The 16566-nt window shown below is 41.8% G+C and overlaps 1 protein-coding gene across 2 annotated transcripts in view; it reads right to left on the minus strand.

The window, feature by feature from the left end:
• Positions 1-324: 324 nt before the first annotated feature.
• The window catches only part of ift70 (intraflagellar transport 70), a 104751-nt gene continuing 88509 nt past the window's right edge, over positions 325-16566 (minus strand). Inside the window, exons 17-19 of one of the 2 annotated variants that reach the window (XM_063057383.1) lie at positions 7928-8006; positions 7065-7194; positions 325-962 (exon numbers count right to left, since the gene is read on the minus strand). In XM_063057383.1, the coding sequence (XP_062913453.1) occupies positions 826-962; positions 7065-7194; positions 7928-8006 (346 nt within the window). In that variant the 3' untranslated portion in view covers positions 325-825. The remainder of the gene's footprint in view (positions 963-7064; positions 7195-7927; positions 8007-16566) is intronic. The other variant, XM_063057384.1, reaches the window with a different exon arrangement.

Below are 16566 nucleotides of genomic sequence, written 5' to 3' on the forward strand. Positions count from 1 at the left end.
TTCTTATGATAGGCAATAACTTGAATTGTTACTCTGGTTCTCTCTCTGCCTGATCAGTTGACTTCAACCAACAGCATTTTGTTTCTATTTCAGTTTTCCAGTACTTGTATTTTTATTTTGCTTCTCAGTGACGTATTATAATCTTTGTTCCATTAGTTTTTGGATTTTTTAAAAATGTAGTTTATTTCAATGATTTTTTTCCTTACATTTTCTTACTGAATTTTATGGAAACTACCAACATTTTTTTTGGAATCAGAGGACTTTTCATTTAATCTTAGAAAATAAGATATTTGAAGTGATTTTTTAAAATACTGTCTGGTTTATACTGTGGAATGTTAAGCAACTCTACTGTAGATTAAATGATACAACATAATCTGTAGTTTTCATTATCCACTTTATTCAAGATCTAAAATGCAAAGATTTTGTCATTATAGTATTTTAGAAACAAATTTTTTAAAAGTAAGATCATACACTTGTGCTTCCATAAATACACAGAACAATGAAAGTTTATAAAATACTTGTTTGGCATTATTTCTTAGAACTGGTTATTATATTTGGTGAAATGTGGAACAAAATCATCATTAATAGGATTTGAAGTAGTTTGCTTTATCCAGGTTTAGACAAATAAATATGTAAATCACATATTTGTGAAACTGGGAGCATTTATGACATAAATTATACAATGTTGTCTGAAAGCAAAATGCCAAAAAAAATTTCAATAAAAAAATGAACTTCTGAACTAGGGCTAAATTTTAAAAATAATTTTATAGTTTAATAGATGATCCAAGTATGTTTGTGTTTTTAAAAATAAAATCTAAATACTTATTAGCTATTCCACCCGATGATCTCATAGATGAGTGACTTCAACAGTCGTGCCTGGTACGTAACCGTATTCTTTCCTGTATGCAGTCTTTGTTCCTCTAAAGGTTGTTCAATTACTGCTAGTACATTTTTGCCATAAACTAATGGGCCAAAAATAAAAAGAATATTAATGTAATTGTATATTATAATAATTATACAATGTTTTTCATGAGCTTCAGATATAGCAAAGTGAGTTACAATCAATTAATGTTTAAGGGTCATGACTTCTATAAATTCAGCTGAACTATTCATGTGTAAAACATGCAAGAAATGGTTCAGATAAATTTTTTTTCCATTGTAAAAACACTGTACTCCTGAAAAGTGTGGTTCAGCTACTATGATCAACAAAATGAGGCAAGAGGCAACATGAAAAAGGCTTACACATAGCCAAGAAAAGTGTGAATGCAACAAATATCTAAATGCAATATATTGTACAGTAAAAACAGTTAAATGCAAAAATTGGAAGAAACACACAAGTGGCACCTAAAGGTCTTCAGAAACATGTTGAGAGAATATCCATGCTAATGAAGAAAATGAGCGCACTCAGGTGACACCATAATGGAAGCTAAGGAATGGTTGGTGTTGAACACTTTGAATTGGTTTCATATGAAGGTGGGAAAATACAACTTTTTCACGAAAACTGTATGTAAAGGGGAAGAATCAAGTCAAATTAATTCAAGAAAAAAAAGTCTTATTTTTGCATGTCAGGTGGCTGCTCAGTGCTTGGGAATGCTCTTGTTCTTTCAATGACTAATCCAGTTAGTTCATGCCTCATCTCTCTTATGCAGGGAGACCTGGATACCCTGATTTGAGAAGGTTAGCATACAGCATTAGATGTAGTGTTCTTAGGAAATTTAGTCCAACAGTACTATTAACTTATTTAAAACAAAACTCTTCTTTAATATAGAGAACCTTCAAGATTTTATACTGTAGCATGCAAAAGTTTGGGCACCCCAGTCAAAATTTCTGTTACTGTGATTAGCTAAGCAAGTAAAAGATGAACTGATTTCCAAAAGGCATGAAGTTAAAGATGACACATTTCTTTAATATTTTAAGCAAGAAAACTTCTTTATTTCCATCTTTTACAGTTTCAAAATAACAGAAAAGGAAAAGGGCCCGAAGCAAAAGTTTGGGCACCCTGCATGGTCAGTACTTAATAACACCCCCTTTGGCAAGTATCACAGCTTGTAAATGCTTTTTGTAGCCAGCTAAGAGTCTTTCAATTCTTGTTTGGGGGATTTCTGCCCATTCTTCCTTGCAAAAGTCTTCTAGTTCTGTGAGATTCTTCGGCCGTTTTGCATGCACTGCTCTTTTGAGGTCTATCCACAAATTCTCTAAGATGTTTAGGTCGGGGGACTGTGAGGGTCATGGCAAAACCTTCAGCTTGCACCTCTTGAGGTAGTCCATTGTGGATTTTGAGGTGTGTTTAGGTTCATTATCCTGTTGTAGAAGCCATCCTCTTTTCATCTTCAGCTTTTTTTACAGACAGTGTGATGTTTGCTTCCAGAATTTGCTGGTATTTAATTGAATTCATTCTTCCCTCTACCAGTAAATGTTCCCTGTGCCACTGGCTGCAACACAAGCCCAAAGCATGATTGATCCACCCCCATGCTTAACAATTGGAGAGGGGTTCTTTTCCTGAAATTCTGCACCCTTTTTTCTCCAAACATACCTTTGCTCATTGCAGCCAAAAAGTTCTATTTTAACTTCATCAGTCCACAGTACTTGTTTCCAAAATGCATCAGGCTTGTTTAGATGTTCCTTTGAACCTTTTGAATTGAACTTTTTGGCTGCAATGAGCAAAGGTATGTTTGGAGAAAAAAGGGTGCAGAATTTCATGAAAAGAACCGCTCTCCAACTGTTAAGTACGGGACTGGATCAATCATGCTTTGGGCTTGTGTTGCAGCCAGTGGCACGGGGAACATTTACTGGTAGAGGGAAGAATGAATTCAACTAAATACTAGCAAATTCTGGAAGCAAACATCACACCGTCTGTAAAAAAAAAGCTGAAGATGAAAAGAGGATGGCTTCTACAACAGGATAATGAACCTAAACACACCTCAAAATCCACAATGGATTACCTCAAGAGGCACAAGCTGAAGGTTTTGCCATGGCCCTCACAGTCCCCTGACCTAAACATCATCCAGAATCTGTGGATAGACCTCAAAAGAGCAGTGCATGCAAGACAGCCCAAGAATCTCACAGAACTAGAAGCCTTTTGCAAGGAAGAATGGACGAAAATCCCTCAAACAAGAATTGAAAGACTCTTAGCTGGCTACAAAAAGCATTTACAAGCTGTGATACTTGCCAAAGGGGGTGTTACTAAGTACTGCTATGCAGGGTGCCCAAACTTTTGCTTCGGGTCCTTTTCATTTTTTGTTATTTTAAAACTGTAAGAGATGGAAATAAAAAAGCAATCTTGCTTAAAATATTAAAGAAATGTGTCATTTTTAACTTTATACTTTATTGTCGCCAAACAATTGATACTAGAACATACAATCACCACAGCGATATTTGATTCTGCGCTTCCCGCTCCCTGGATTACAAATATTAGATATTAAAAATAGTAAAAAAATTAGTAAATATTAAAAATTTAAATTATAAATCATAAATAGAAAATAGAAAAATGGAAAGTAAGGTAGTGCAAAAAAACCGAGAGACAGGTCCGGATATTTGGAGGGTACGGCCCAGATCTGGGTCAGGATCCGTTCAGCAGTCTTATCACAGTTGGAAGGAAACTGTTCCCAAATCTGGCCGTACGAGTCTTCAAGCTCCTGAGCCTTCTCCCGGAGGGAAGAGGGACGAAAAATGTGTTGACGGGGTGGGTCGTGTCCTTGATTATCCTGGCAGCACTACTCTGACAGCGTGCGGTGTAAAGTGAGCCCAAGGACGGAAGATTGGTTTGTGTGATGTGCTGCGCCTTGTTCACAATCTTCTGCAGCTTCTTTCGATCTTGGACAGGACTACTTCCATACCAGGTTGTGATGCACCCTAGAAGAATGCTTTCTACGGTGCATCTACAAAAATTAGTGAGGGTTTTAGGGGACAGGCCAAATTTCTTTAGTTTCCTCAGGAAGTAAAGGCGCTGGTGGGCCTTCTTGGCAGTGAACTCTGCTTGATTAGACCAAGTCAGGTCATTTGTGATATTGATCCCGAGGAACTTAAAGCTTTTGACCTGTTCCACTTGCACACCACCGATGTAAATTGGGTCGTGCGGTCTGCTACTCCTTCTGAAGTCAACAACCAATTCCTTCGTCTTGCTGATGTTGAGGGATAGGTTATTGTCTTCGCACCATGCCACCAGGTTCTTAATTTCCTCTCTGTACTCAAACTCATCATTACCCGAGATACGGCCTACAATTGTTGTGTTATCAGCAAACTTATATACAGGTTTCCCCCGCCATCCGAAGGTAGAGCGTTCTTGTGAAACAGTTCGTAAGCCGGAATGTCGTAAAGCGAAGAAGCAATTACCATTTATTTATATGGGAAAATTTTGTGAGCGTTCGTAGACCCAAAAATAACGTACCAAATCATGCCAAATAACACATAAAATCTAAAATAACAGTAACATATAGTAAAAGCAGGAATGATATGATAAATACACAGCCTATATAAAGTAGAACTACTTCTCTACAACGATTACCTGCACAGATCTCCGTAGCGAAAATCTCATGCAAGCGCTCTCGGCCGAAAATCTCACGCAAGCGCTGTTGGCATAAACACGCTCTCCAGTAACCTTTAAACTATGAAGCTGCCAAATCTACCAAATAACACGTAAAAATACACAGCCTATATAAAGTAGAAATAATGTATGTACAGTGTAGTATCACTTACCGGAATTGGTTCAGTGCCGAGCACACTGATGATGGTGTGTTAGACTGAGTCGTCGCAGGCTGGGGTGGTGCAGTGGCCCCACCCTCTGGGCCGCCGACCGATACATTGCCGCGAAGAACGCAGTGGTAGCCGGGAGGCTCACAGCACATCTTTAAGAAGAAAGCCAAAATAAACATGCTAATTAATTAGGTGCCGCCTAGCACGTAATTGTCGGCCCAGATCAGAGGCGATGCAGTCGTCTCTGATCTGCGCCGACATTTATGTGCCGGGTGGCACCTAATTAATTAGCATGTTTATTTCGGCTTTTTTCTTAAAGACGTGCTGTGAGCCTCCCGGCTACTGCTGCATTCTCCGCGAATCGGTACAGTATCTGTCCGGGGCCCAGGGGTTGGGGTGGTGGGACACGGGGGTGTCATCTCATCGTCGATCAGGGCAGGCAGCTCATCTTCTCCTATGACTGCCCGCCTTGGTGTCGAAGGTCGAGGTTCGTCGTCTGCTGTGGCTGATGTGGAAGACTTGCTTGACTGCTGAGCCTCGCGCATTTTTCTATCATACAGTTCTTTGTAAGCACTCAAACCATCCCGCAAATATCCCCCAAACCTACGTACCCTTCCAAAATTAAAATCGTACTTGATCATTGCAGCGAAAATCTCACTCAGTTGCTTCACTTTCGCTACTGCATTCGGTTTCGATTGTTATCCTTCCCTCTTCCAATTGCATCAGCTCTTCATCTATCAGTTCTTGGTCATGGGATGCCAAAACCTCTTCAACATCAGCTTCGTCAACTTCCACAAGCCAAACTGACTTTGTACTTGCTTCGTTCACCACGATCGAAATGCTTAATTATGTCTAGTTTTACGCTAAGTTTAACACCCTTACAAGCTCTTTCAGGCTTTTCCGACACCTTAGAACTCATCTTGCTAACGGCTGTTCAATGCAACGTGATTAAGCAATGCCGTTCCGAATCCGGGGGTGAGCGGCTGCTCGGGGCGCGCGCTGCCTTTTATCGCGCACTGATTTTTTTCATAACAGTGAAAACACCTTCTGAAAGCGAAAACAGGGTACTAATGTAGGTCTTTCGTAACAGTGAGGTTTCATAAAGCGAACGTTCGAAAAGCGGGGGACACCTGTATTGAGTTTGATGGAAACTTGGCTACACAATCGTGGGTGTACAGTGAGTACAGCAGGGGGCTGAGTACACAGCCTTATGGGGCACTGGTGCTCAGAGTGATTGTAGAGGAGAGCTTGACCCCTATTTTTACAGCCTGGGTCCTGTCTGTGAGGAAGTTGAAGATCCAGCTGCAGATCTGAGTGCTCAGGCCCAGGCTCCGGAGCTTAGAATCAGTTTATCTGGAATGATGGCATTAAAGGCAGAGCCGTAGTCAATGAAAAGGAGCCTTATGTATGTGTCTTTATTCTCCAGGTGTTCTAAGGAGGAATGTAGGGCCAGAGAGATGGCATCTGCCGTTGACCTGTTGCTCCAGTAGGTGAATTGCAAAGCGTCGAGGTTGACCGGTAGGCTGTGGTTGATGTGTGCCATAACCAATCGCTCGAAGCACTTCATAGCAATTGATGTCAGAGCCACAGGTCGATAGTCACTCAGGCATGCCACCTTGCTCTTTTTCGGCACTGGGATTATCGTTGCCTTCTTAAAACACGAGGGGTTCTTAGACTGAAGCAAGGAGCAGTTGAAGATGTCAGCAAACACTCCAGATAGCTCGCTTGCACAGGCCCGGAGAACCCGTCCTGGGACGCCATCTGGGCCCGTCGCCTTCCTTGGATTTATCTTCAGGAAGGCCCTTCTAATGTCCTCCTCAGTGACGATGAATCTTGATGCCACCAGGTCCGGTTCATCTGGAGGGAACGGGACGCTCCTCTTCCGTTCGAATCTTGCGTAGAATACATTAATTTCGTCGGGAAGAGAAGCGCTACAGTTATTGATGTTCCCAGCCTTTTCTTTGTGCCCAGTGATCTCAATTAGACCCTGCCATAGTCTACTGGCATCCCTCTGGTTAGCCTGGGCTTCCAATTTGGCTCGATATTGCCTCTTGGCACGCTTAATGGCTTTCCGGAGTTCACGCCTGGATTCCGTGTAGTGACTGGTATCCCCGGACCTAAAAGCTGCAGCTCTAGCCTTTAAAAGGGACTTGACCTCATAATTCACCCAAGGTTTCTGGTCAGGGAATACCCGGATCGTCTTGCGAGATACACTATGCCTTTTGGAAATCAGTTCATCTTTTACACGCTTAGCTATTCACAGTAACAGAAATTTTGACCAGGGTGCCCAAACTTTTGCATGCCACTGTATCTTGTTCATTTTCTAGTCAATGATATTTCAGACTTAAGAAATGATGTTTTAGGGTACTTACGTTCACAGTGCTCGAGGAACTGAATACATTCCTGTATAACAGTGTCCCTTAGCATAATCATGTGTTTTGCCATATTTTCCAGTAAAGACAAAAAACATCTTTTGGCATAATACCATGTATCAGTTCCAAGCTGTAGAGAAGAAAATAAACTTTAAAGTTTGGGAGTCAATGTATACTAATATTTTATTGAATTGTTCAGTATTATCAACAACTGCCAATTAAAACAAGAAGTTTCATTTTTCTTTAGGTCTTCTTGAAAGAAAATTAATACATCCCTCTTAAATGTGGCTAAATCTAATTTAAAGGAAAATATGTTTTTAATGATATTTCTTTGACATACAATGGAACAGAAGGCCATTGACTGTCAAGAATGTCATAGCTGAAATTGGTGGTGCACACAAAGAATTGCCATAATTACACTCGCAAGGTCAAGAATTGACAAGAACAGCCAGTGAACTGCTGCTTGATTACAAAACTGAATATAATCAATCACAATCAAGTTCTGATTAGTGCAGTGGGAAATTGGAATACACCTCATATTTTGCAATCAACAGCCTACATAATGTGCAGATAGAGCATGTATAAAGTGCAGTGTTTTCCCAATGTTCATAGTTTTTAAATCACAGTTACATTGAGTCAAATCTTCTTAGGATTCTACCTGCATTAATGAATAAATCAGCAACAAAACCAGAGGATGAAAAACATGCTACAAATCTGAAATAGCTAATTAATTTACGTTGCTCATTGATAACTCACCCTTGGCCTCCTGTTTATTCTCAAGAACTTGCTAGATATATACAGTAAACTCGTATACAGACAAGACACTTGTATACAATCTGGTATCTTTGTTTTTTTTTCCTTACCTTTTTGTTGTATGGTTCCAAGCTCTTTATTACTCTTGAAATGCCAAATTCATAATTTCCTTTAGCACAGTACAAAGTCCTGATAGAATTGAGAATATAAAACTGTGTAAGATTACAAAGAATTATCTATCTGCAATTTTAGCTATTTTGCCTGCTCAGAGTAAACAAATGGCGAGTCAGAAAACAACTACTTTACCTGCCAGTGAAAATTTTCAAACAGGCAATTCTAAACCCTTTGATATGTGGTTCAAATACCCACAGACCTGCTGTGCAAGGTTTGGTTTAAGCAAATAGAAACATAGAAAATAGGTGCAGGAGTAGGCCATTCGGCCCTTTGAGCCTGCACCGCCATTTATTATGATCATGGCTGATCATCCAACTCAGAACCCCGCCCCAGCCCTCCCTCCATACCCCCTGACCCCCGTAGCCACAAGGGCCATATCTAACTCCCTCTTAAATATAGCCAATGAACTGGCCTCAACTGTTTCCTGTGGCAGAGAATTCCACAGATTCACCACTCTCTGTGTGAAGAAGTTTTTCCTAATCTCGGTCCTAAAAGGCTTCCCCTCTATCCTCAAACTGTGACCCCTCGTTCTGGACTTCCCCAACATCGGGAACAATCTTCCTGCATCTAGCCTGTCCAATCCCTTTAGGATCTTATACGTTTCAATCAGATCCCCCCTCAATCTTCTAAATTCCAACGAGTACAAGCCCAGTTCATCCAGTCTTTCTTCATATGAAAGACCTGCCATCCCAGGAATCAATCTGGTGAACCTTCTTTGTACTCCCTCTATGGCAAAGATGTCTTTCCTCAGATTAGGGGACCAAAACTGAACACAATACTCCAGGTGTGGTCTCACCAAGGCCTTGTACAACTGCAGTAGTACCTCCCTGCTCCTGTACTCGAATCCTCTCGCTATAAATGCCAGCATACCATTCGCCTTTTTCACCGCCTGCTGTACCTGCATGCCCACTTTCAATGACTGGTGTATAATGACACCCAGGTCTCGTTGCACCTCCCCTTTTCCTAATCGGCCACCATTCAGATAATAATCTGTTTTCCTATTTTTGCCACCAAAGTGGATAACTTCACATTTATCCACATTAAATTGCATCTGCCATGAATTTGCCCACTCACCCAACCTATCCAAGTCACCCTGCATCCTCTTAGCATCCTCCTCACTGCTAACACTGCCACCCAGCTTCGTGTCATCCGCAAACTTGGAGATGCTGCATTTAATTCCCTCATCCAAGTCATTAATATATATTGTAAACAACTGGGGTCCCAGCACTGAGCCTTGCGGTACCCCACTAGTCACCGCCTGCCATTCTGAAAAGGTCCCGTTTATTCCCACTCTTTGCTTCCTGTCTGCTAACCAATTCTCCACCCACACCAATACCTGTACACCAATACAGGAGTTAACCTGCCCGGAAACAATTTCCATAAAGTGCCACTTCAATAACAGTATAAGAACCTTTGTCCATGCTAAACTCATACAGAATAAGAGTCATAGAACATTACAGCAAAGATTCAGCCCATCTAGTCCATGCTGAACTATTAATCTGCCTAGTCCCATCGACTGGCACCTGGAAAATAGCCCTCCCTACCCCTCCCATCCGTGTATCTAACCAAATTTCTCATAAATTTTGAAATTGAACCTGCATCCACCACTTTCATTGGCAGCCTGTTCCATGCTCTTGCTATCCTCTAAGAATTCCCGTCTCATGTTCCCCTTAAACATTTCACTTTTCACCCACTAGTTCTAGTGTTAGCCAACCTCGATGGAAAGGGCCTGCTTGCATTTACTCTATCTATACCCATCATAACTTTGTATATCTATCAAATCCCCCCTCATTTTTCTACACTATAGGGAATAAGGTCATAATCTATTCAACCATTCCCTATAACTCTGGTCCTCAAGACCCTGCAACATCCTTCTAACTTCTCTCTGCACTCTTTCAATCGTATCTTTCCTGTAGGTAGATAACCAGAACCACACACAACATTCCAGACTAGGCCTCACCAACTTCTTACACTGCTTCAACTTAGCACCCCAACTCCTGTACTCAATACTTTGATTTATGAGGGTGAATGTGCCAAAAATACCGGAATGGAGATGCTGGAAATCCAGAGCAACACACAGAAAATGCTGGAGGAACTCAGGAGGTCAGTCAGCATCTATGGAAATGAATAAATAGTTGACGTTTTGGCCGAGACCCTTCATCAGGAAAGGAAAAAGACGCAGAATAAAAAGATGAGGGAAGGGTAAGTTAGAAGGTGATAGGTAAAGCCAGGTGGGTGGAAAAGGTAAAGGGCTGGAGAAGAAAGAATATTATAGGAGTGGAGAGTGGACCAAGGGAAAACGAAGAAGGAGAGGAACCAGGAGAGGTGATGAGCAGGGTAGGAGAAGAGGTAAGAGACCAGAGTGGGGATTAGAAGAAGAGGGAAGGGGGAGGGGAAATATAAAAGAGAAGAAAAATTACCAGAAGGAGAAATCAATGTTCATACCAGCAGTTTGTAAGCTACCTATATAGAATATAAATTTTTGCTCCTCCACCCTGAGAGTTCCCTCATTGTGGCAAAAGAAGAGACCATGGTCCAACATGTTGGAATGGGAATGGGGACAGAAATTTTGCTTTTAACCCTATGTATTTGTGATGCCATTTTCAAGGAATTATAGATCTGTATTCCTATGTCCCTCTATTCTATTGCACTCTTCAGTGCCCTACCGCTCAACCTTTCAGTCCTACTCTGGGTTGTCCTCCCAAAATGTAATGCTCACACTTGTCTGCATTAAACTCCATCTGCTATTTTTCAGCCCATTTGTTCAGTTGGTCCAGATCCAACTCCAAGCTTTGATAGTCTTCCTTGCTGTCCACTGCACCCCCAATCTTGGTTTCATCCACATAATTGCTGAAGCAGTTCACCAAATTATCATCCAGATAGTTGATACGGATGAGAAACAAAAATGGACCCAGCACTGATCCCTGCAGCACACCACCAGTCACAGGCCCCCAGTCAGAGAGGACACCTCCCGCAAAGCCAATATGTAATCCAGGATCGTGTCAAAGGCTTCCTAAAGTCCATGTAGTCATCATCCAATCAACAGTCCTGGTAACTTCTTTGAAAAACTCTTAAGATCGGTTAGAAATGACCTACCATGCACAAAGTCATGCTGACTATTCCTATCAATTCATATACTTATACATCCAGTCCCTTTCAATAACTTAGCCACTACTGATGTCAGGCTCACCAGTCTATAATTTGCTGGCTTACTCTTAGAGCCATTCTTAAACAATGGAACAAGAATGTTTTAAATTTCTCTGCTAAGGCCCCTGCAATTTCTACACTAGCCTCCCATATTTGTTGAGGGAAGACCGTGGGGATTTATCCACTCTAAGACAGCTAACACCTCCTCCTTTGTAACCTGTATACTGTCCATTGCCTCCCTTTTGTAGAATGTGTCCATCTTCCAAGTAAATACAGATACAAAAAAATCAGTTTAGCATCTCCTCCATCTCTTTGGCTCTATGCACAGTAACAACTCTGATCTTCAAGAGGACCAATTTTGTACCTTGCTATCATTTTGTTCTTAATATATCTGTTCAAGCCCTTGGGATACTCCTTCACCTTGTCTGCTATAGCAACCTCATGCCTTGTTTTAGCCCTCCTGGTTTCCTTCTTAAGTGTCTCTTGCATTTCTTATGCTATAGCTGATATGCTCCTTCTTGCCTATATCTGTTATGCATCTTCCTTTTTCTTAATCAGGGTCCCAATATCTCTTGTAGACCAAGATTCCCTTAACAGGGTATCCTTGCCCTTTATTCTGACAGGAACAGACAAACTCTGTCCTCTCAAAAATCTCACTTTTGAAGGTCTCCCACTTACCAAATACACATTTGTCAGAAAACAACCTGGCTGAATCTACATATGCCAGCTCCTATCTGATACCATCAAAACTTTCTCCAATTCAGAATCTCAATCCGAGGACCAGACCTTTTCCATAATTATCTTGAAAATAATTATGATCACTGGATGCAAAGTGCTCCCCTACACAAATTTCTGTCACCTGCCCTGTCTCATTCCTTAAGAGGAAATCTAGTATTGCGCTCTTTCTAGTTGGGACTTCTATGTACTGATTAAGGAAACTTTTCTGAACACATTTGACAAACTCTATCCCAATCACTCCTTTTACAGTATGGGAGTTCCAGTCAATATGCGGAAAGTTTAAAATCACCTACTATCACAACCTTATGTTTCTTGCAACAGTCAATGATCTTTCTACAAATTTGCTCCTCTAAATCTTGTGGATTGTTGGGTGACCTATAATCATCATCATTATGTGCCATGTTGTATGATGTGGGTGATTATGGTCTTCCATCTGTCTTTAATTTCAGATGTTCTAATAAGCTCTTCAAAACTTTTGCCTGTCCATCCCTTGATGTAGCACATAAATATCACGCATTGTCGACCGTGACCTTTTCTTCCAACAATTTTTCCCATCACTGCAAAATATTTGAGCTTCTCTTTCCTCAATACATGTCCTAGAAATTCCAGCTGTTGTTTCCTGATTGATAATATTGGCTTTCTTCTTATTCTGGCTTTTTGCAACACTTCCTCATTTGTTACGTCCACAATATTTTCATCATTCTTTTCAAAAACCACATTTCTGCAGCTCCAAGTTTTCACTCATTTTGCTCTGATATTGTCCAGCATTCAATTCCAATTTGTGTGGAATGAACATAGCACCACAACACTGGTTTCATGCCCATAGAAATTAAATTATCTTTTACTAATTTCCTCGAACACTTAAAAGTGCATTTTAGCAATCCCAATCGTTCTTCTAATTTCAACATCAGCCCTATTGTCAGACGTTATCGTGCTCCCAGGTCATTGAACTTCCATGTTTGTTTGATTGTTTCATTGTCCACTCTCAGTTTGCATTTCTGTATTTCTTTCTTCTTTGTGATAACCATACTGTATATTCGGTCTATTGTAGTTGATGGTCAACCCTCACTTAGCACTTTCTTTGACAACTGTATCTAGTATTTCTTGGAGCTTCTCTTTAGAAGTAGCTATCCTTGTCTGCACATCGTAGGTTGTTCAAATTGTATCCATCAATTATCTTGCCTGGGGTACTGCTAATTTCCCTTGGAATCTTCATGCTGTAAAGGTTGAATAGGTCGAGTAAGAGAACACAATCCTGTCTGACTCCCCTCTTAATCTGGACAAAATCACTTGTCTCATATTCAACTCTCATTCCTGCTCTTTTATCCCCAGTCCAAATTTCTGATGATACTGATATCTTTCCCATCAACATCCAAGTGCGGAAGGATTTTTATAAGCTCATGTCTCCATTCCTGAGGAAATGATCAAGTCAGTGTTTATTGCACTGTCAAAAATAACCTAGAGCAATTGAATACAAATTACATCACAAAATTAGTTTGAAGAGCCATGTTGTGAAAGTCCTGCTATAAACATAGAACATAGAATAGTACAGCACAGTACAGGCCCTTCGGCCCACAATGTTGTGCCGACCCTCAAACCCTGCCTCCCATATAAGCCCCCACCTTAAATTCCTCCATATACCTGTCTAGTAGTCTCTTAAACTTCACTAGTGTATCTGCCTCCACCACTGACTCAGGCAGTGCATTCCACGCACCAACCACTCTCTGAGTAAAAAAAAACCTTCCTCTAATATCCCCCTTGAACTTCCCACCTCTTACCTTAAAGCCATGTCCTCTTGTATTGAGCAGTGGTGCCCTGGGGAAGAGGCGCTGGCTATCCACTCTATCTATTCCTCTTAATACCTTGTATACCTCTATCATGTCTCCACTCATCCTCCTTCTCTACAAAGAGTAAAGCCCTAGCTCCCTTAATCTCTGATCATAATGCATACTCTCTAAACCAGGCAGCAGCCTGGTAAATCTCCTCTGTACCCTTCCACATCCTTCCTATAGTGAGGCGACCAGAACTGGACACAGTACTCCAAGTGTGGTCTAACCAGAGTTTTATAGAGCTGCATCATTACATCGCGACTCTTAAACTCTAACCCTCGACTTATGAAAGCTAACACCCTATAAGCTTTCTTAACTACCCTCTCCACCTGTGAGGCAACTTTCAGGGATCTGTGGACATGTACCCTCAGATCCCTCTGCTCCTCCATACTTCCAAGTATCCTGCCATTTACTTTGTACTCTGCCTTGGAGTTTGTCCTTCCAAAGTGTACCACCTCACACTTCTCTGGGTTGAACTCCATCTGCCACTTCTCAGCCCACTTCTGCATCCTATCAATGTCTCTCTGCAATCTTTGACAATCCTCTACACTATTTACAACACCACCAACCTTTGTGTCGTCTGCAAACTTGCCAACCCACCCTTCTACCCCCACATCCAGGTCATTAATAAAAATCACGAAAAGTAGAGGTCCCAGAACAGATCCTTGTGGGACACTACTAGTCACAACCCTCCAATCTGAATGTACTCCCTCCACCACAACCCTCTGTCTTCTGCAGGCAAGCCAATTCTGAATCCACCTGGCCAAACTTCCCTGGATCCCACGCCTTCTGACTTTCTGAATAAGCCTACCGTGTGGAACCTTGTCAAATGCCTTACTAAAATCCATATAGATCACATCCACTGCACTACCCTCATCTATCTGCCTGGTCACCTCCTCAAAGAACTCCATCAGGCTTGTTAGACACAATCTGCCCTTCACAAAGCCATGCTGACTGTCCCTGATCAGACCATGATCCTCTAAATGCCCAAATCTCTAAGAATCTTTTCCAACAGCTTTCCCACCACAGACTTAAGGCTCACTGGTCTATAATTACCCGGACTATCCCTACTACCTTTTTTGAACAAGGGGGCAACATTCGCCCCCCCTCCAATCCTCCGGTACCATTCCAGTGGACAACCAGGACATAAAGATCCTAGCCAGAGGCTCAGCAATCTCTTTCCTTGCCTCGTGGAGCAGCCTGGGGAATATTCTGTCAGGCCCTGGGGACTTACCCGTCCTAATGTATTTTAACAACTCCAACACCTCCTCTCCCTTAATATCAACATGCTCCAGAACATCTACCTCACTCATATTGTCCTCACCATCATCAAGTTCCCTCTCATTGGTGAATACCGAAGGGAAGTATTCACTGAGGACCTCGCTCACTTCCACAGCCTCCAGGCACATATTCCCACCTTTATCTCTAATTGGTCCTACCTTCACTCCTGTCATCCTTTTTTTCTTCACATAATTGAAGAATGCCTTGGGGTTTTCCTTTATCCTATTCACCAAGGCCTTCTCATGCCCCCTTCTTGCTTTTCTCAGCCCCTTCTTAAGCTCCTTTCTTGCTTCCCTATATTCCTCAATAGACCCATCTGATCCTTGCTTCCTAAACCTCATGTATGCTGCCTTCTTCCACCTGACTAGATTTTCCTCCTCAGTTGTCACCCATGGTTCCTTCACCCTACCATTCTTTATGTTCCTTACCGGGACAAATTTATCCTTAACATCCTGCAAGAGATCTCTAAACATCGACCACATGTCCATAGTACATTTCCCTGCAAAAACATCATCCCAATTCACACCTGCAAGTTTTAGCCTAATAGCCTCATAATTTGCCCTTCCCCAATTAAAAATTTTCCTGTCCTCTCTGATTCTATCCTTTTCCATGATAATGCTAAAGGCCAGGGAGCGGTGGTCACTGTCCCCCAGATGCTCACCCACTGAGAGATCTGTGACCTGACCCAGTTCATTACCTCGTACTAGATCTAGTATGGCATTCCCCCTAGTCGGCCTGTCCACATACTGTGACAGGAGTCCGTCCTGGACACACTTAATAAACCCTGCCCCATCTAAACCCTTGGTGCCAATCAATATTAGGGAAGTTAAAGTCACCCATGATAACAACCCTGTTATTTTTGCACCTTTCCAAAATCTGCCTCCCAATCTGCTCCTCTGTATCTCTGCTGCTACTAGGGGGCCTATAGAATACACCCAATAGAGTAACTGCTCCCTTCCTATTCCTGACTTCCATCCATACTGACTCAAAGGAGGATCCTGCTACATTACCCACCCTTTCTGTAGCTGTAATAGTATCTCTGACTAGTAATGCCACCCCTCCTCCCCTTTTTCCACCCTCTCTATCGTTTTAAAGCACTGAAATCCAGGAATATTGAGAATCCATTCCTGCCCTGGTGCCAGCCAAGTCTTTGTAATGGCCACTACATCATAATTCCATGCATGTATCCAAGCTCTCAGTTCATCACCTTTGTTCCTGATGCTTCTTGCATTGAGGTACACACATTTCAGCCCTTCTACCTTACTGTCTTTACACCGTTTATTCTGCTTCTCTTTCCTCAAAGCCTCTCTGTATGTTAGATCTGGCTTTACTCCATGTACTTCTTTCACTGCTCTATTGCTCTGGGTCCCATCCCCCCCTGCAAATTAGTTTAAACCCTCCCGAACCATGCTAGCAAACCTACCTGCAAGGATATTGCTCCCCCTCGAGTTCAGGTGCAACCCATCCAATCTGTACAGGCCCCACCTTCCCCAGAAGAGATCCCAATGATCCAAAAATCTAAAACCCTGCTCCCTGCACCAACTCCTCAGCCACACATTCAACTGCCATCTCCTCCAATT

Source organism: Mobula hypostoma, chromosome 9, assembly GCF_963921235.1.
Source record: "Mobula hypostoma chromosome 9, sMobHyp1.1, whole genome shotgun sequence".
In the NCBI taxonomy this organism is placed as follows: Eukaryota; Metazoa; Chordata; class Chondrichthyes; order Myliobatiformes; family Myliobatidae; genus Mobula; species Mobula hypostoma.